The sequence below is a fragment of the Notothenia rossii genome (genome assembly GCF_949606895.1).
Source record: "Notothenia rossii genome assembly, chromosome: 4".
Taxonomy (NCBI): Eukaryota; Metazoa; Chordata; class Actinopteri; order Perciformes; family Nototheniidae; genus Notothenia; species Notothenia rossii.
In genome coordinates, this window is record NC_136902.1 from 70,803,545 (window position 1) to 70,823,704 (window position 20,160).

Here is a 20,160-nt window from a genome sequence, read left to right on the forward strand (position 1 = left end):
GACAGCAGAAAGCTTACACATCTTCCGGCGCAGACTGAAAACTCATCTCTTTCGACTCCACTTTGAGCGATAGAATTACTAACAAAGAACTGCTAACAGAGCACTTATATACTAATAAAGGACTGGCTTATCTAAAGCCAGTTGAGTGGCACTTGAAATGTTTGGCTCTATGAAACCTGATGTACTTATATGATTCTGTTTTCTTCAAGGTTGTATCTTCCTGGTCGAATGTACTTATTGTAAGTCACTTTGGATAAAAGCATCAGCTAAATGCAATGTAAAGTAATGTAATGTAATATGATAGCAGGTAAGATCAAATATAAATGTTGAGTTGAGCTGAGAAGCCCAATGTGAGTATATTTTGAAACCTTGGTCCCCCAAATACAGCCCAAGAACAGACTATGATAACTAATGATATTTTTTGATACACTGTATTGTAAATGCCCTCCGACAGTATGCCATGTGTTGTACATTTTATATCTTGCAAAACTTGACTAACTTCAACTTGCCGTTGAAGAAAAAAAAGCTTGTCATAATACAACTACATTTCAGTACAGTCAGCATCTGGAGGCTTTCATTACTTCATTACTTCAAATAAAAGTTTTTTTATTATTCAGAAATAATTTCATTAATAATAATCATGATAATTTAAAAAACAGCTTTTATTTGAAGTAATAAAAGAGAGCAGTTATGATCTTTATCATCTCCTACTGCTCTCAAGCGGAGCCAGCGCGAGTGTGCCCAGACGTTAGTCAGGACATAGGGGAAGGTAAACATCCTGACCTGTTACTCCATCTGTCAGCATAAAGCAATGCAAACACATACACACGGGAGGCTGGAGTAAATAAACCAGAGAGCAGAGGCCAGCCAGAGAGCTACTACACTTTGCCTTACATCTTGTCCTGTCACTGGTGGCCGTCGGCTTCCCTCTGCTCTGCTTGAAGGAGCCCAAAACATCCCCAACCCTAATGAGAGGCTCTCCAGGAGCATCTTGGCCGTTTTTACTGACAGACGTTTGCTAGCTGCCGTCTGTGTTGGAACTGACAGAACTACGGCTCATTGAGCATGAGATTCAAGACCTTTGCTTTTGGCATTTGCTCTGTGAAGACATACAGAGCAGCATCTGGGCTTTGATGTGGAGGAAGAGTGTTAGACATGTATGTGGATTATAGCCTACATTCATCTTAACCCTAAATAAAAGTCGCCGTTTAGAAAGAAACTGACTTTGAAAGTACAGATGCAAGACAAATAACAGAAAAGTTAGAATGAACCATGAATAATTAAAGGCAAGAAAGAAAAAATGTAATATTATTTGAATGATTGTACCTAATCTAGTTCCATGTATAAACGTACATAATCGTATCAAATACTCATATATACAAGAATACATATTCTACACATATGGATCCAAACACTGTATGATGCATAATGCATGTGTGCCTTCAAAAGTATAAAAGACAATAAAGATATTCCTGCAGAGAATGTTTTTTTCACCAATCCACTTCCTCTGTATAATAATTAAATATAATCACATTTAAAAAAACAACAATGGAAATTGTATTAGTACAAAATGTTCTTAAACTATGCCTGTATAACATTTCCAAGCCTACATGGTGCATAGCCACATTGGCGTTGTTGCTGATGAATATTATATGATTAAAATGTCTAACCCATTGACTTATTGATATAGAATAAAGGGGCTGCAACCTTAAGGCAAGCAATTTCTCAGCTGTATACCCTGTGAGTCTGAGACGTTTGTGATGGAGAGTCATATTATAGAAGTCATCGATTAGGAGCGTTCATTCTGGGTTGCAGGGACACTGACAGCTTGTCACACTAACATAATGGCTGTCACATCAAGCTATGGATGGCATTCCCACATCGTGTTAAAACAGGTTGCAAGTCAATTTGACATAAATAAAATAACATTTGGCCTAAATACATTTTTTTATATGATGTGCTTTTAAAAATGAGTCAGTTATGAGTTATGTGATACAAATTGGGAGTATGCTTTCTTGTTTATTTTATATATTATTATTGACATGTTGTTGTCTATAGGAGGTGGTTAACAATACATTTAACTAAGAATTTATATAATACATATCCTTCCAGAACATTTTGTTACATTTCTCCATCTCACTAGTTCCAAATAGTGGATTAATAACATTTCAATTATTACGGACAGTCTTTTCGAGACTGGGTTGCCTTATTATTCCTAAATATGTAAGATGGGAAACTAGAAAACATATCTGGAAGCTCATCTTTTGCAGCAGAGTTCAGCAGAAGTAAGGAAGATGTGCTAATTATTATTTTATAAGAGAATCTCTCACATCTTGTGAAAAAACAACATTTTGTCTGCATATGAGGACTATTTTTTAATCGACGCATTTCAGTTTAATTAACTGAGACTCTCCTTGGATTTTTTTGATGCCAAAGGCTCAAAAGTTAAAAGAAAACCATCGCTGAGTAGGTTCCTAGGTACCTAATGTTAATATAAAAGGAAGGGACACATTGTTACTCGTAATGAAAGAAACATAATGTGGTTTATAAAAAGACACCAATAACAATACTGCTAAGCACTTTCCAGACATAACAATACTCCAACTGGTTGATTGCAGTTTCACCCTGTTGACATAGCTCCAGATATAGTTCTAAGTATATCAAGCAGAGGGTGTGTACTATCTGTAGCTACCCAACTCTTAAAGCTTGATCAGGGGGAAGTAGTTCAAAAAAAGCAATTCCTCCAACTGAGATGCTTGGAGTAAAACATGAATAATGTAATTTATTAATGATAGTCGTGGATTCCCTTTTATTTGCAAAAGCTACTGTACAAACCATCACATAGTGCAAAGAGAGAAAGGGGCAAAGCTCATGAATTAAACATGTAAAGAAAAAAGCTTGTGGATGCTGGAGATGAAAGATACACTTGTGACCTTGTGTAACAGCAGACACACCACTAACACAGCAGACCTCTGTTCACAAGCTATCTGATTGGCCCAGGATTAAACAGCATGCAGTGGCAGGGGTCCTGCAAAAACTCCCCGACAGGAAGGAGAAGGAAAGCTCGTCCTTATCACGTCTGCAGTTGGCCTTTGGGTTTGCAAGGGTGCCAGATAATGTCTCGTCCAATCTCCGGCAGTTACTCTGGGTGACACAGGCCAGGCCTTTGCTCTGTCACGAGCTAGCTTGTTGTCAACTGTAGAAAATACCCAGAAACCCTCCCTCAACAAAACATTGCAGTTTTTTATGTCGCAATTAAACCGTATATCCACAATCCATGGAATAGATTAAGCAAAAATAGCTGCACTAACTTGGCTTTGATGTATTTTAGGCTTTTTGGTGTTTATCTTGCAGTTTTATAATACATTAAATAGCTTGGTCGGTTTTCTATGGACAAAAATAAAAAAAGTAGAATATAATACACATTAAGAGACAACAGATATACCAAATAACAAATACAAACAGGAAAACGTTTTTGAGATTTCAAAAGAGCCAGTGAAGTTCTGAAATGTGATCATCTCCAGAGATACAGCTGAGCCTCAAAGAACACGGATGACAATCATTATTTATTTAGCAGATCTATTGCTCTTCTCCTTGAGATCTCATCTTCAGATATCACTAGCGTGTTTTGATTATCTGAAGCCATCATGGATGTTATCTTGTTTTCCAAATGTATTCACTGCTTGTATCTTCCAGCTGAGGCCTGCTTGTTGTTAGGCAGAGCTGGGACGTTACATTAAACCTACAGGATGAAGATAAAAACATGAAACTCTTTTAATGAATAATTAATTAGTGAAGTACTCATGAATCATGTATAGATTATCTAGCGCATATTTTATTAATAGAATTGTGTTAATTTACTTGTAGAGAATAAAGCAAGGATTAATCTTGGCATTAATATTAATGAGGTGGCGGGAGATGACTGCAGTGTAAAGTGTAACCAACGGATGTTTCCTTCATAAATCCAGCAAACCTAGTCTAATATTGCTTTTGTTTTAAATATAAATACAGAGATAGATAAAGAGATAATCTGCTCAGCATCAACTCTTAAATTCAAATAAAACCAATTACCTTTGTTCTTCTTTATGGGAAAAACGAATCTGTAAGCAACACTACATTATGGGGCATTATGGGAAGGACAGGTGTAAAACGGAAGAAGTTAAGGATGACTTACTGTATTTCCATCTGGTCTAACGGACATCTGGATGCTGAGTAATTTAAACCTCCTCCATGAAGGCCTGCAGCACAGGGACCTCTGTTACGACTGCCCCTGTGCACCCCATTTCAAGCCATTTCCCCCCTCCTTTTTCCTTTTTGATGTTGTCACTCCCAATCTATTGTCGCCCCGACACACAAATGAAAGGCTTGTCCATGTCTGGCAGCTCATTTTGCTGGCAGGTGGCAAACAATTAGACACAGCAAATAGAGGCCGGAAGGGGGGGAGTGACATGAAAAGCATGGAACAAAGTTGTATATGTGGTCAGGAGGGTTTGTGTGAAAGCATCTCAAAAATAATACACTTTGCTGTGGCGACTCATTTCAGGCTGCCAGGTTCCATTAGGGGTGTGAGCGGTGAGGGCGACAGGGCCGGGCACGGTGTGGCGTGAGGCCGCTTCTGTTTAATCTGTCATCAACACCCTGGAGACCCCCACCCTCTCAGCTGTCCTCTCACCACATACTCCTCCATCTCTTCCCCTATTCATCAGGCTCACCTCGGCCCAGCTCAGCTCCGCAGCATGCATACAAAAAGAAAGGAGGCCCCATTGTTCCCCCTGACTCAGTGTGTCCTCTGCCGCCTCTCTGGGGGCTGGCAGTGATTATTCTCTCTCTCTCTCTCTCTCTCTCTCTCTCTCTCTCTCTCTCTCTCTCTCTCTGTCTCTCTCTCTCTACCTAAACACAGGAGAAACTGGATGAGTTTCTGTTTTATGATAAACCAACTCAAATTACTTTCAGCAAAAAATGTGATCTTCCAAACGTTATCAACCATAGGAGACAGGGATCAGGGGCTTGAAGCTTGAAATCCCTGCAGGAACAGGTTTGTAAACTTTCAAATCCAGACAGATTACTGTGTGGGTTTATCTAATCCAGGAACGTAAATAAACCGCAGCAGTGCCACAATGCTTCAGAGACCTTTTCAAACACAGGAATTCCTTGCCGTGGGGGATGAATACAATATAAGTGGCCTGAAATGAATAATGTGTAGCATGCTATTTAGGAGCCATTAGTGGTATTCTGGATTACTTAAATAAACCCAGAGGATTATCATCAGCATTTTACACTCACTTGAGTGATAGCATGCACACACACAGACACACACACAATGTTATGGCATGAAATCAAAGCTTTCCTCAGAGAAATATAAACATCATAGAATGATAGTCAAACATTTAATAATGACTTGTCTTTTTTTATGTCATCTAGGTCTGTGTTTGGTTTTGTTAAAGATAGTCTCACAGATTAAGAACAATACATTTCTTTATAAATGTCATGTTCTTATATGTTGTATGTGAGGGACTGCGGATGGAAATGAGCTCATAGCTAAAATCCGGCATATTTACACTTGAAGCATTATTTGTCTTAAGTGTTCATTAATGTGCATTGTCACTGTTCAAATAAACGATTAAATGAAAATAAATGGAAATGAAATAAAACACTCAAGTATAACAAATGTTTTGTCTAAACTGGATTCAACATACATATATTATGACTTTGAACTGTGGCTTAATCAGGCTTAATTTATCTACACCTCCAGCAGAGGGAGGGAGGGTCCTCACTGTTGCAGAAAGATCTCCTCTTGAATAGAAGTCTACAAGAAAATGACCATCACTAGATTATTGTGATTTGGATTGAAAACATTTATTCTTTTATTGTGTGTTTTTTTATCATTAAAGTTGTTACAATTGTGTCGCCTAAGATGTATTTTCAGGATTTGGTTGTATTTAGCATTTCTGGTTGCAAGTAAAAAAACGAGGACGGTCGAAAAGCCAAACCTCGAAACCATTGTTGATGAACCATTGGGGGACGTGACGTCCCCCAATGGCATAGACTATATAAGAAGGGGGATAATCACTGATTATCCCCCTTCTTATATAGTCTATGCCGGTTTTAACTTTATGCCTCGTTTTGTTATTTTTAATGCAGAATACATATTTACTGTGATGAATTTGTAAACTAAAGGGATTGTGTTAATTAAGTCTCTTTCAAAAAATGTACTATTAACCAATGGGATTCTGGAAATAAACTGAAAAGCAAAAGCTAAGGCATGAAAAGGGTCGATGTACAGTCTATAGTTGGGGTGTCAAACTCAAGGCCAGGGGGCCAAATCCAGCCCGTGACTTCATTGTATGTGGCCCACAAGAGCTTGCAAAGAATATAATATGTTTATTATACGGTTACATGCCGATTTACAGAAGCACGTTGCCCATAAACTACATGTCCCACAATGCATCTCAAATTTGACTTTTTTCTAAGAATTTGACTTTTTTTCTTCAAAATATGCATTTCTTCATAGAATTTGACTTTTTCTCAGATTCTGACTTTTTTTTTAAATGTCAGTTATTATTTTTTTATTTGGACTTTTTTTTCCAGAATTTGGCTTTTCTTTTTAAATCATTTTGTGACATTCTCACTGAAGTTATTACCCTATCCGAGAATAATCCAATGCAGAGGCAATCATGTAATATAATACATTATTTTAAATATATTAAATATTTATATATGTATGTTTATATAGTCTTGTAAACTGGCCCTTTGAGTGCAACCATGATGCTAATGTGGCCCGAGATGAAATTGAGTTTGACACCCCTGGTCTATATGATCTTTAGAATATGGCTAAAACTCCTCCAAATGTGATTTTGGGCACTAGAGACCACCAAACACTGACACTTCCTCACCTGTCAAAGGAGTGGAACTGCATGGGCAGCATGGCGTGGGCCTGGGGGTTTGCAGCAGGGTCCGGGTAGGACAGGGGCTCCAGCCCAGCCTCCAGGCCCTCAACTGGAGAAGCCACCAGGCTTTTCAGAATCTCCTTCACATTGATTCCCTTTTTGGGCTGGCTAATGCTGATGATGGAGGAGGGGGGTTTCAGCAGCGTTTCAGAGTCAGACAGACTCTCCTGAGACCTCTTCACCTCTGAGGACAGGGTAGATATGAGCACTCCTGTGCTGTGCTCCAGATCAGAGCCGTTAGTGATGCTGGCTACCTGCTCCTCTCCGATACCAGAGTCTGTGTGGGGAAGGGAGCTCTCCAGGTGGAGGTCTGATTGTGCAAGGTGGTCTTTACTGCTGTCAAATGCTAGGGGGGTTTCTGTGGAACACACACACACACACACACACACACACACACACACATAAATAACTTTATTACAAATGTTCATTTTCTTTATCATTTTTAATTGATTAATCATTTAGTAAAACATTTCAAATTGTTGTTTTATCAACAGTCCAATAACCTAAACTCATAAAATGTACAATGATTTCATACAGATCCTCAGATTTGATGCTTTTACTGCTTTAGTGAGTTTAGGGATTAAAGTAGTCACTAATTAAATCATCCCTTAATTCCTGTGCTATATGTATGTTAACATATTGTGTACCTTTTTTATTATAATTTTTTGATGGATGCTTCTTAGGTAACATTAAGCTGTCTTTGGCTCTTTTCTGCTGTAACAATTTAAATGTCCACTCTGTGGGACTAATAAAGGTATTCTGATTCTGATTACTCATATTGGTAATAGATATTCTTATTATATGCCATGAGAAGTAAGATAGAGATTAGAAACCAGTAAACTAATGCCAACGAATAAAACTTTATTCCAGCGCTAGCTTTATATTACCTAGCCAAGAGGTGATTTAGCATGTATAGAACGAGCCATGTGCCCACGCAGCTTCTTAGATCTCTCTCCAGAAGCTCTGATCCTCTTGAGATTATCTCTCTGTTATTCTCCTTCTATGCTAATAAAACATAAATCCTTTTATATCTTTATCTTCCTCATGCCTTAAGCCCTGGAAGGCCTTCTATTTAAAAAAGCTTTGAAACGCTGATGCAGGAGTCAGCTGCTCTATTCTTCTGCACACCGCACCCTTCTATGTACAGTACATGATATGTTGACTGTGAATCTGTAGCATTCTGTCTCTTCATATGTTGAAACTGCATTAACTATAAAGCAAACAACTGTTGTCTTTTTCTCCCAGAAACCTGCAGAAGTTCCTTTGTAGTCTGACTTTGGTTAACTTTAACTCATTGGGTACCTACAGTAGATGCAAGGCCAGCTGTATTAATATTCATCACATGCCCTGTAATGAGGTCAACAGGGCCTGATTTAGCTAGCAAGTCATCTGGCTTCCTGGTCCATCACACAATCGTCTGCCACATGCCGCCTGGAAAATTCCCCTATTTTTCTGGTGAATCGTATGAAGGCGTCAGTGTGCTTCTCTCCTTCCAGCAACCTCTATGATCCCATTCTCCTCTGGTGGATTGCTTGCCTAATGGGCACTGACAGATGGGGCTGAAAATAGCAAGCCTGGCTCCACTGCCCCAAAAGCCCACAGTTGGCCAGCATGCTGCCGCTTTCCCATCTCTCATCTTCTCTGTCTTTGTTCTCCATGTGTTCCGGGCACTTCAAATTACACTTTCATATTTCCTTTGGCCTCTCTCCTCTTCCTCTTGTTTCTTTGATTCGCTTCACCCTTCTCTGAATGGAAGTTGATAAAGTATGCTCACTCGAGCATCTCATAATAGCAAGTTGGCACTGCAGCAGTCATTGAGTTAAACCTTTTTGGTTTCCTTTCATGTGGCTTAATGTATGATTTATGACCTGAGGCATATATTACCTTTGGTTTCACGGAGAACGATGATGCCTTTTCAAGTTCATAACTAGCATCACCAGCCTCAGCTTCCACATTTAATTCTGTGCAGTGCAATTAGCAGAGCTCATGAATTAATCATAGGTGAGCCAGTGGAGTGCAGGCAGGATATTCCTGCTATTTTACTGAATGAGCTCTGAGCTCTGGCAGCAATGCATTAGAGAGGAACGTGGACACTCACCATTCATTTATATCAGACAAAGTCACAGACAAGATTTATGAGCAGGAAGAATGGATGTAAGAAAGGAGGGCACAGCTGTCAGCACCTGTGCTGGTTGGTGAGTTGATCTCCTGACGCATGCTGCGACCTGATTGGCTTATTCTGGCCGTCTCGCGTTGGGGCTCCAGGATGTCGCGGTACTTGGAGACCATCAGGACAGAGATGAAGTACACCACAGCTAAAGCCAGGAACTGGGCTTGCTTACTGTCATCCTACAGAGAGGGATCACAAAACGGTGATGTCACTTTCTATTCAGATGACCTTATTTTACACAACCCATTGCTGTGGCCTGAAATGCTTTCTCTGTGCACCCTGCATAAAGAAGGGAAACACATTCAAAGATCTGCCATCATTCTCAATACATTCTTTGAAATGACACTTTGTGTTTTACCTGATGATTTGCCAATTTGTCTGTCAAAAAATTAAAATCCTATTTTTATCTACTACTTGCAGCCAAGTCAGGGTCATGCCGTGCATATCCACACACACACACACACACACACACACACACACACACACACACACACACACACACACACACACACACACACACACACACACACACACACACACACACACACACACACACACACACACACACAGAGGAGCACTCACCACATCACGGAAGACCACAGCGCGAAGCCGATTGATGTCCACATCCTGCAGGAGGCGATCAGGGTCCTTGATGGGAGACAGGTTACTAGGGTTACTCTATGGCTGTCTAAAGCAGAAAGACAACACAATATGACATGCTACTTTGTTTAGCTTATGTACTTCTATTATTTTTCTTTGGAAGAGTTCAGAATATTGTACATTTGTAACCAAAATATCTGCCGACCTTTGTATGTATGTATGTAAGAGATGCTTAGAATAGGAGAGGTTGTGTAGAATCAGTGCAGGTCTAATGTTCCCCATGGGGCAAAGTGTTTAGGTGTAAATTGATTTTTTTTTGGGCACAGATACCAAACATCCTACCTTGTTGCAAGTCACAGCGTTCTGCAGGATTTCCTGAGTCTTGTTGTTATGAATGGAAGACTTATTTCCCCTGTCTCTGTGTCTCTGCCTGCATTCGAGACAGTTCCTAACAGCCACACAACACACTGCACGTACACAAACACACACACACACACACCCACACAGCATGCAAATCAGCTGTCATTTAAGAGTTAAATGGTAATTAAATGTTGATAAGATGCATGCCTTCTTGAAATTAATCAGTTATCTCTGATGATTATTTGTCTCCTGCTGCTGGGACAGAGACAAGGAGTTCAATCAGCAGCCAGACTGATTTCACACCAAAGCTAGTGACGAGGAATCGTATGTTTGCAAGAAGGACACTGAAGTCTGACGGCTATTTCCCCAACCCCCAGAGCACAACTTGAGTCAACAATCCGGCAAACACTCGGGCTCGCACGCACGCACGCACGCACGCACGCGCACACACACACACACACACACACACACACACATACACACACACACACACACACACACACACACACACACACACACACACACACACAGCCACGGGCACAAAAAGATATAGACCATTGTCACGCAAACAGACAAAAGAGACATACATTCACACATTTTCTATGATCCAAAATTAGGATCCTGTTAGTTATTTTTTGCTGCATTAAAACCCTGCACATTTTCCAATTTAGTAAACTATTATCAGAGCACTCCTAAATTAATTAGCTTTGCTGATCAAACAGAGGATTTTCGGGGATTAGAGGAATTATTAGTGTGTGAAGAGAATACTGTCTTGGCATTTTCTAGCTCATCAATTTTCCAGTGTGACAGGAAAAATATGGACTCCACCTTACAAAACCGCATACAGAGATACTGTTAGGGCTTTACTGTCTCACTGCACTGGCTATCATTCACATCGGCAGCGACAAACATCCAATCATGATCTCACCAAGTCTGAGGCACTGACGCATCAGGCCGCCGGAGGACATGTTCTTCTCCGCCTCGATCTCACTGAAGTTCAGGGAGCTGGAGAAAACCAACACGTCTACCATCACCATGAGACGGGACAGGAAAGTGATGGCCGTCTCAGAGGACATGCCCTGTGTTGCCTCGATGTTCTCCAACTCCGTCTTGCACAAGCAACAAGGAAGACACAAGTTAGATAAAACATGTTTTAAATATCATCTCTACCACGTTCATCTCTTGTTGTATCACAGATAGACACAGTGGTGGGTGCTGCTGTATTCAGGACAGTCAGTCGGTAAAAGGTCAGGAAGAGGGCAGCAGGGGTCATCGTTGTTACCTTAGAGTGAGTATAGGTTCTAGTCTCTGAACAAGAGGAGATTATATTTAAAATTGTTTAAATTGGTGAAGATTTTAATATATCACTCAAACCACTAGATACAATATCAAAGCACTTCCATCACTGCCAAATAAAAAAAAACATTTGAAGTTAGGATGACCAAATAGAATAATCCTAATAGTGCTTTTTATACAAATTCATCCATGATTTAGCTCAACCACCACGTGTAGCCTATAACCATTATTATGTATGTTAATAGGGGGTGTTATAAAATAAATCTCAAAATACCATAAAAAAAGCCTTATGCTTCATCTGGTTTTTTGATGATTGAACCGGGTATGTTTTTTATTTCCTTTTTTCAAAAATAAATGTGATAAATCATAGTCCAGATGACCAATATAGATACTTTTGTATTAGCTCTTATTTTCTTCGTGTTAACATGGGGAGGTTTTCTTAGGATTTTTTGTGAGAAGGTTGCTGATTTAAATACACCAGAGGGATAGTACATGATCTATTTAATGAATATTTAGCACAAAACTGTTGTGGATTCATAATTAAAGTAATTTAAAGATAGAAATGTAATAGCAAAAATTATAACCATGGCACTCCAGACAATGTGGCACTGACTAAATAAACAAATTAGGATAATTAAAATCTATTTTAGTTTAAGACTGCAATTTATATTTGATAATTACAGAGGATCAATAAAACAATCATAAATGACACACATGGAGGTTCATTACAACATGTTTATAATGTCCTCAACATTACTGTGACAGAGTTAAGATGAGCCAAAAGGGGAGCCCCAAACACAACACATATGAGTCATAAAGCTCCAAAAGTGTATATTAAACCACCACTAGATGGCAATATCCCCCCACAGAGAAGACAGTGAGGTGCACTTACAGTGGGAGAGGTTGCCGCTGAGAGAAGGGGTAAGATCCCTCCACAGGCGATTATGATGTTGTCTACCATTTGTGAGATGAGGTGGATGGTGTTGTGGACAAAAATAATGTTCTCATTGCTGTTAACAAAGTCCATGACAGATTTGGTGGAGTGGCTGTAGGAGTAGACGGGAGAATACAATAGGGTTATTATGGGAAAAAGCATTTTATTTCTAATTGTATAAAACATATGGCAATTTTACTGTGCAATACACTAAACCTGTTCATAGGCAGCCAGCAATACAATGATATGTTGCCTCTGATATGGAAGGGTGATCATTGTCGCACTACAAGCATCATGCTCACCCTCCCTTTCAAGCGCACATAAAGCGATTCACACACCTCCTCCAGACATGGACGTCACTCTCCAGCGCAAACAGCAGGTCGGTGAGCAGTCTCTGGTGCATGGCTGACCATTTGAACTCTGGGATGCGGAACATGGTAGTGCGTGGGCCGGGGCTGAACTGCCGCCGCTGCTCCTCTGTTAGGGGCGCCCCCCTGAAGCCAATGTCCGCACATAGGTCCCTGTCCATCGAAGAGGCAAGGCGGCCATGTAGACTCTGATGGGAGACAACAATCAATAACAAACTTTTAATTAGGCATTGCATAAACAAACACGGTCCATCATGAGAACAGAACAGTAGCAAATCCTATTCTCCTCTAAAGATCAAAAGTGCAACCCTAATGAGATATAATGCTATTGTCATACTAATCATTATTTATGATGAATTGCCAAATTAAAGTGATAACCTCTGTGTGCCTGTGGTTGAAGAAAAAAACATAACAAGCTTATTAAAACATCCAGGTATGCGTTGAATGAGTCAGCAAGTTGATGCCAACAAAGCGCGATAAGAACATGAGCAATCAGCAATAGCGAACAAAAGGTTTAAAAATAATCCCTTCCTCCCAATGGCCCTCCATCCCAGTCAGGTCAAAGAGCATGACCTCTGAGAAAGAGCTCAGCTCATAGGAGAGGAGGGGAACAAGGAACAAATCCCAGGACATTGTTGCAGAATAATGCTTTGTCTATTTTCTCTCCTCCTGTTAGATCAGCCAACTATTCCAGCAGCCCACTTTCCTGAGTCTCAGAGGGATGACTCGTGATATGCACCAGGCCATCCTGTCCCCATTACAACCAGAGCTGAGGAAGGGAATTATCTCTGTGGGTCAGATGAAATGAAACTGTTCACAAAAGGCATCCTGACAATGGCAAACATTCTCCCTCCTTGCTTTCCACTCTTCGACCCCGACACTGCATGTGTTCATGGTCGTCTGTTGTTCTATTTCCCTCTGGCAAAGCTTCGCAGGCATTTTGAATCTGAACTCAGTGAACTTGTGCTTTTTCAGAACATTTGAAAACTTGCCTTTTTCTGTTGGATTGTACTGTTGATTCCATTTTAACGAATGAACTCTGTGATAAATAATCAGACCGACCTGTGTGGTGGCTGTCGTCTGAATCTTCCTCGCATCCTTGTCTCTGCCGTTGTGGGATTTCTCTGTGTCCGAAGTGTTGCTTGTTGTATCTGCTGCACTGCTGGTTTTAAAAATGGAGGAGTTTCTTTCAGTTTCTGCTCCATCTGTACCCTTAGTGACCTCTGGGCTTTTGGAAGAAGCTTCATTCTCAGAGCCAGTCACAGGGCTGATGCCCTCGATGGCTGCCTGTAGTTCAAACTCATCGTTCTCCAGGATGCTGGGTAAGGAGCCAAGCTCAGAGCGGCCTGTCATGTGGGCAAGAAGGCCCAGCTCATCACTGGCACTGGTGTGGACTCTGGGCTGTGTGCTTGGCAGGACCAGAGGCTCAGGTGTACTCAGATCAGGCAGAAGCTTGTCTTCCATGCTGCCTGCCACCTTGCCAAACAGAAAGTTGCTGTGAGGGATACTGTCCTTGTCATCATCTAGAGTAATGAGGGGGTGTGCATTGTGGTCATCCACGCTGCCCCTGAGCTTTTTTGCAGCAGCACAATAAACACTATCTAACAGAGAATCCACTTCCACCAGTGCTCCATTCTCAGATACTCCCAGAGTTTCTATATCATCTAGCTTTACCTCTGTAGCCTCCACCTTCTCAGCCTTGATGTCCACCAGAAGGTCATGAACACCGACGCTGACTCCATCTACCATACCCTCCTCATGCCCCTTCCCCTCAGCCAGCAGTATGCGAGAGTCCACACTCTCATAGTCCTTCTCACTCTCAGGTGTATTGGAGTTATCATCCATTTCTCTGATCTCAACAACACCATTGATGCCAGAAGCCTGTGCAGATAGACCAGAGATGGTGCTGACAAAGCCCTTCTTTCCTTTTTTTATATTCTCCTCCTCCTGACGCTGGTACTCTTCATACATCTTAGCCAAGTACTCTTTATGGGCCTCGTATGTCACCTAAAAAAAGAGAAATAGCACAGGCAATGTTAGCCGCACACATTTATGATGCAAACGACTGTAAAGATCGTTTTTGAAGAACCTCAAGAGCTAGGTTAATATAGATAATGTCTGCCTCTACAGCAGAGGTCAGTGTTTCCTCTTTGCTGCACAGTAAAATACTGACCTTAGAGTGGGCTATAGAGAGCGTGTCCACCCACACACGCCATCCTCCCCACTCATACTTGATGGCATGATACAGTAGAATACGGAATATGTTGTACACCATCTCAGTGATCTTCTGCTCGTCAGAGTTCTTAGGGTTGATGAAGCAGAGAGAAAACATCCAGTCCTGCCATACGGAGCACTGAAGCAGGCACCTGCAACACACACATCATTAAGGACATAAATACAATGCCAGATGTAAACCAGATACAATCAGTTTCAGTTATTTAAGTAAACTGTGATCCTCTTGTTTATAGCAAGTTTAATATGTTTCATTGATGTTGGTGGTAAATGGATCATTTCTCAGGACATTTTAGTTTTTGTAGTCAAACACCACCACTGTCTGACTGCAAAGATAGATTTTGATTGGCAACATTTAATCGGCAAAGCTTTATTTTACAATTGGCTTTCGACAACAAGAAGACCTTATGAATAGGGAAACATTATAAGTCTGCATTAAATCCTCCCTTACATTCTCTACATGTAATAGGAAGGCATAAATACCAGTGCGTAGTATATGTGTGAGTTGTTCTGGTTATTCATATTAAATAGTTAGACTTGTTATTTTAAGCTAATTACAGTGTTGATAAAGGTCAGTGGTTTCCAAAGACTTCTAATTGCATTAGTAATATGTCTTAAAGAGAGTGTGTTTAGGAGTGGTCGGGTGGTTAGAGGGAAAAAAAGACAGAAAGCAGGAATGAACAACTGTCAGTCACAGAAGCATCTGCTGGAAATCAGGATTATGTCTGAGAATGATTCTGCACCAATGTTAGCATCCCTACATGAGTCTCTTAAAAAATTATACAAGGAGGACCAAAATGTTTCTTTACTTGATACATTAAATAGCAAGATAAAACACGGAACGGTCGAGTAAAATGTGATTTAAGTTCTGCTCACCGTCTGTTCTCTCTGCTGTTACTGAACAGTTTGATCATGTCTGAAAGGAAGAGCCTCCGAACTTCCATCAGCTCGGTACTGGGGGCGGAATTCTTCAATAGGGTTGCTACCACCTTGAGAATCACTGAAATCACATTTATGCAAACACAAATACACACACACACACACACACACACACACACACACACACACACACACACACACACACACACACACACACACACACACACACACACACACACACACACACACACACACACACACACACACACATATTGTCAGTTATTCCAGAGAACAGAGTGCTTTAGAGAGTATAAAACTCAATGTGACACATAACAGGCTTACTTGGGTTCTGAATCTTGATGGTGGAGTCGGGCTCGGGATGAGGTTTGTGAACTACCTGTGTGCACACCTGCTCTGTCAGAATCTGGTTCGGGAAGAGGTGAGAAGACATAAGTCCCACATTCACAGTAAAACAATGGTGAACGGATGTTGGGCCATTTGAGAGGAGAATGTTGGGTTACCTCGTACAGAGTGTTGTAGACCGTCACCGACACAGTGTTGGTGTGCACCATGAGCCTCTCTCCCAGCAGAGTGAAGAGGCTGTGTGTGTGCATGATCTCCACCTTCCTCCTGTGGATAAATACACACACATGACGTTAAAGTGGCTTGTTTAGAGCTCTCTAAGTCTCTGAAAGGATCAGTGAGTGTCGTCAGCTTGCCTCCCTGTCCTCACCCTCAGGGAGTCGAGCTCTCTAGACAAGTGTCAAGAAGTGCCTGCTGCCATGAATTGGGGGAATTTGGTTGGAGGTGTGTAGGATAACGAAGTTAACCTGTCACTAGGAAAGGCTCTAAGATACAATAAAGGCATATCATAGGTGAAGAGGTTCAACTGTGACACATTTCAAACACACACACAGTCAGCATAATGACTGGTGTCACGATGCTAAGCCTAGGCTGCCAATGCCTCAGGACGAGTTGGGACCGAAGTCAATGTTTTAGTTTTCTGCTGCAGAGGCTGGCAAATTGGAAACTTAAGAGGAGCATTTCTCTCAACCGTATGAATATTACAAATGTTTTGGGAGAAAAGGGCAAACCGATGATTCATAGCCAGCTTCTAAGTGTAGCCTAGACCATATACCTTTTTTTGAGGATATTCTTCAGAGTTAAGACAATGTTAATGAAAATACAAATATATAAACTAAACTAAAATAATAGGGTTATAAGGAAATACAGAAAGAAGCATATTTTCTAAAATCACAAGAAATAATGTAATATTATTTAATATTTATGACGCTTTGTCTTCAAGTTTACTTTAAGGTGGTTGAATATATGAAATATTAATAAAGAAGTTTGAGCAAAGCTTAAGTCATATAGCCTCTCTCATGCTTTTTCTGGTACTTTTTAGCACTGCCACCTTACATCACTGAACTAATACAAAAAAAAATTAATTACCAAAAGTAATATCAACATAGCACTGAAGATACCCATTTCATTGTTAATAAGTTGCACTGGCTCTCATAGTGAGGAGGTTGTGCTTTAAAATGTATGAAAGCTGTTAAAGTGAGGGTTGAAGGCAGGCTTTCATGGAGCCCCTCATGTCCCCTGAGGACAGAGGCCCTTCTCTTGTGCCTGGGGCGGTCTAGTATGAGATTAACCCTCCTGTATACTCTCCATCCATCCCTGCATCCCACATGTTGAATCATCATTAAGCATTTCCTCTTCTGTCCAATGTGCAGCAAACAGCAGATTTGTAAGAAGTATATTAATAATGTCACGCTGTGGAACAATAACTTGGGCCTTTTCCACTGTTCTCTTATGTGATTTAATGCATACAGGGCATGAAGCCATGAATTATCGCCTGGATGTAAAGCTTGATTTATCTACAGTTTCACACCTATCGTAATGTTGTTTATTTGAAAATTGCTGGTTAAACAGACAACAATGGCGCAACAAAAGCAGTAAAAAACAAGATAGACATGTAACAGACTGCCATTTTCAAAACATGACACATCATTCATCTTTTCACTTTTTATTATGAAAACCACTTATGAGTGTGTAATCACACAGCTACTGCACAGCTATTGAAATGGATGACTTACTTGTGGCCTAAATGCTTGAGGAAGTAGCCAAGGACTTTGAGGGATTGCACTCGAATGCTTTCACTCTTCGAGGCCATGAGCTTGTAGATTACTCTGAAATAGACACAAGCAGCGAGAGCTGGCAACAGCACACTGTCTGGACAGAATACAATATAACACTGATGATGAAAAGGCCCTCCACTGGTTAGCTGACAACCAATTTCCTTCAGAGTGAATTTACATTAACATCGAATGAATGTCCTTATGAAGGCAGCAGCCTTTCCGCAATGAATAGAACTCACAAGTAGAGCTACACAGTGCGCATTTATATTTTATAGGATGACATGGGGTTAGCTTGATCATCTGTGACATATAGGGATATCAATATGTTAATATTGTTGCTTTCCATGCAGAGGGTTTTTTCCCTTTCGTTGAACTTGTGAATTATTCATGCATCACGTAGACACGTGGAAACAGTACTGGTGTTAGGTGTTCAGCTTTATTTTGGGAAATCACCTCTTCATTTGGTGCTTAAATAGAAAAGGGATTGAGTCTTCAACTGGGAGGCTTACCGTATTCCATTTCTCTGGTCAAAGGCAGGGATCATGGAGGCTGGGTGCTCAGACATGAGGGCTACCACCAGCTGCAACACATCATGCAGATTCTCATCCTGCAGACAATCCAGGAGAGGAAGACAATGAGGGATAGAACAATATAAAAGGGGGCAGGAGAAGAAAGAGAATCATGTGTTTGTTCTTTGTTCACACTGTAAATGCAACTGCGGCAAAGACACAGTGCATGTGCCAGGCAATTGTAGAATACACCTGGGCCCCCGGTGCACCTTCCAACAGTCAAGGAGCCGTGGCTGGTTATTGCACAATGGAAAATATGTTGAATGATGCATTCATCTTGCTGCTAAGTTTAAAGGCTAAGGAAAAAAGAATTGCCAGAGAAATATTGCTGATAATAAAATGCGACCTTGCGGTTTAGTGCAGCAGTAAAGTGGCCCACTGACATACATTGAATTCACTAGGTGCACATAGACTCCTGTACCTCGTGCATTGTTAACAAATAGTTCAGGATGCTCTGCAGCTCATCCTCCTTCACACCTCGATCCTGAAAGAAGAAAAACACAGAGAAACAAGTTGAATCTTCTTCCTTGTTTTCTATGTTGTAAAGTTAAAAATTAGATACTTGAAACTATACAAGCACATTAAGTGTTCTGGCCTCCTGATTTTTCATTTATGGGCTTAGTGTGGGTGTGTGATTTGTTTTTTCTACAACCAAACAGATTGAAAAGCCAGATAACTTGCTTGCTTGGTTTGGTGACAGTATGTACACGCCAAGTCTGTTTTCTGTCCATTCCAATTTTGAATTCCTTTAATTACTGCCTAGAAAACCCTGTTACACTTAAACTAGAGAAAAGAGTTCAATATAAAACTTAAGAAAAAGGTCTTACAGGTGACATATGTCTCATATTTTGTTTTGATTAGAAGATCATTTATTGTTAGTAATATATATTAAGTACTTCAACTTATTTAGTAAGAAAAACACCAGTCATATTTTGAAATTCAAGTTAAAAGTGATGACTTAAGTTGGTTAACATTGTCATATTGATGGATGGAACCTATTTCAAATAGATAAATGATCAAGAAATGACCAAAACTGAATAATGAATTCATTTCGTGTTTCAGCACAACTGGTTTTATTCCAAGCACATAGGACATAAATAAGAAATAACAGTGTATTTATTGAGGAGCAGCCCAGCAGAACGTCTTAAGGATAACAGGGACGGTTTACACTCTCCATATTTTCCCTGAGCAGCCAAAATCAAGTTGTGTGAGTTTCTGCGAGGCATGAAGACAGGTGGAATATACCTTCAGGATGAGTTGCTTCAGGAAGAGAAGCATGAATGCCCGAAGAGAAACTATTTCTTTTTGGGTCGGCCTCGGACCATCTGTAGTTGGAGAGAGAAGCAATACATCTGAGAAAGTATTGGAACCAAATAAGATATCTTCAAATTGTACAGTCTCGCCTGTGATCTAAAGTACCCTCCTTTTATATATATAGGTTTTTGATAATGACACATTTCTCTTTTTGATCTGTAAAAACTCAAATACTCGCAGTGGCGAACCGTGTCTATCACAACTGGACCTTCTACTGTCGTAGACACACACACAAAACCACTGAAATGCGTAGTGCATGATCCGAGAAGGACAAACAAATCAACGTAACAGTGTAATATTACAGATCAACAACACAGATACGATTCTCATTTATTCATTTTATATACATT

At 40.5% G+C, this 20,160-nt stretch overlaps 1 protein-coding gene across 2 annotated transcripts in view; it reads right to left on the reverse strand.

The window, feature by feature from the left end:
• The window catches only part of nbeab (neurobeachin b), a 196,152-nt gene that overhangs the window by 99,518 nt on the left and 76,474 nt on the right, over positions 1-20,160 (reverse strand). For both annotated transcript variants that reach the window (XM_079676160.1, XM_079676159.1), the window contains exons 14-29: positions 19,742-19,821; positions 18,918-18,980; positions 18,437-18,534; positions 17,886-17,978; positions 16,308-16,416; positions 16,129-16,210; positions 15,784-15,907; positions 14,849-15,041; positions 13,738-14,682; positions 12,646-12,863; positions 12,266-12,419; positions 11,006-11,186; positions 10,060-10,184; positions 9,700-9,765; positions 9,131-9,296; positions 6,894-7,305 (exon numbers count right to left, since the gene is read on the reverse strand). In XM_079676160.1, the coding sequence (XP_079532286.1) occupies positions 6,894-7,305; positions 9,131-9,296; positions 9,700-9,765; positions 10,060-10,184; positions 11,006-11,186; positions 12,266-12,419; positions 12,646-12,863; positions 13,738-14,682; positions 14,849-15,041; positions 15,784-15,907; positions 16,129-16,210; positions 16,308-16,416; positions 17,886-17,978; positions 18,437-18,534; positions 18,918-18,980; positions 19,742-19,821 (3,109 nt within the window). The remainder of the gene's footprint in view (positions 1-6,893; positions 7,306-9,130; positions 9,297-9,699; positions 9,766-10,059; positions 10,185-11,005; positions 11,187-12,265; positions 12,420-12,645; positions 12,864-13,737; positions 14,683-14,848; positions 15,042-15,783; positions 15,908-16,128; positions 16,211-16,307; positions 16,417-17,885; positions 17,979-18,436; positions 18,535-18,917; positions 18,981-19,741; positions 19,822-20,160) is intronic.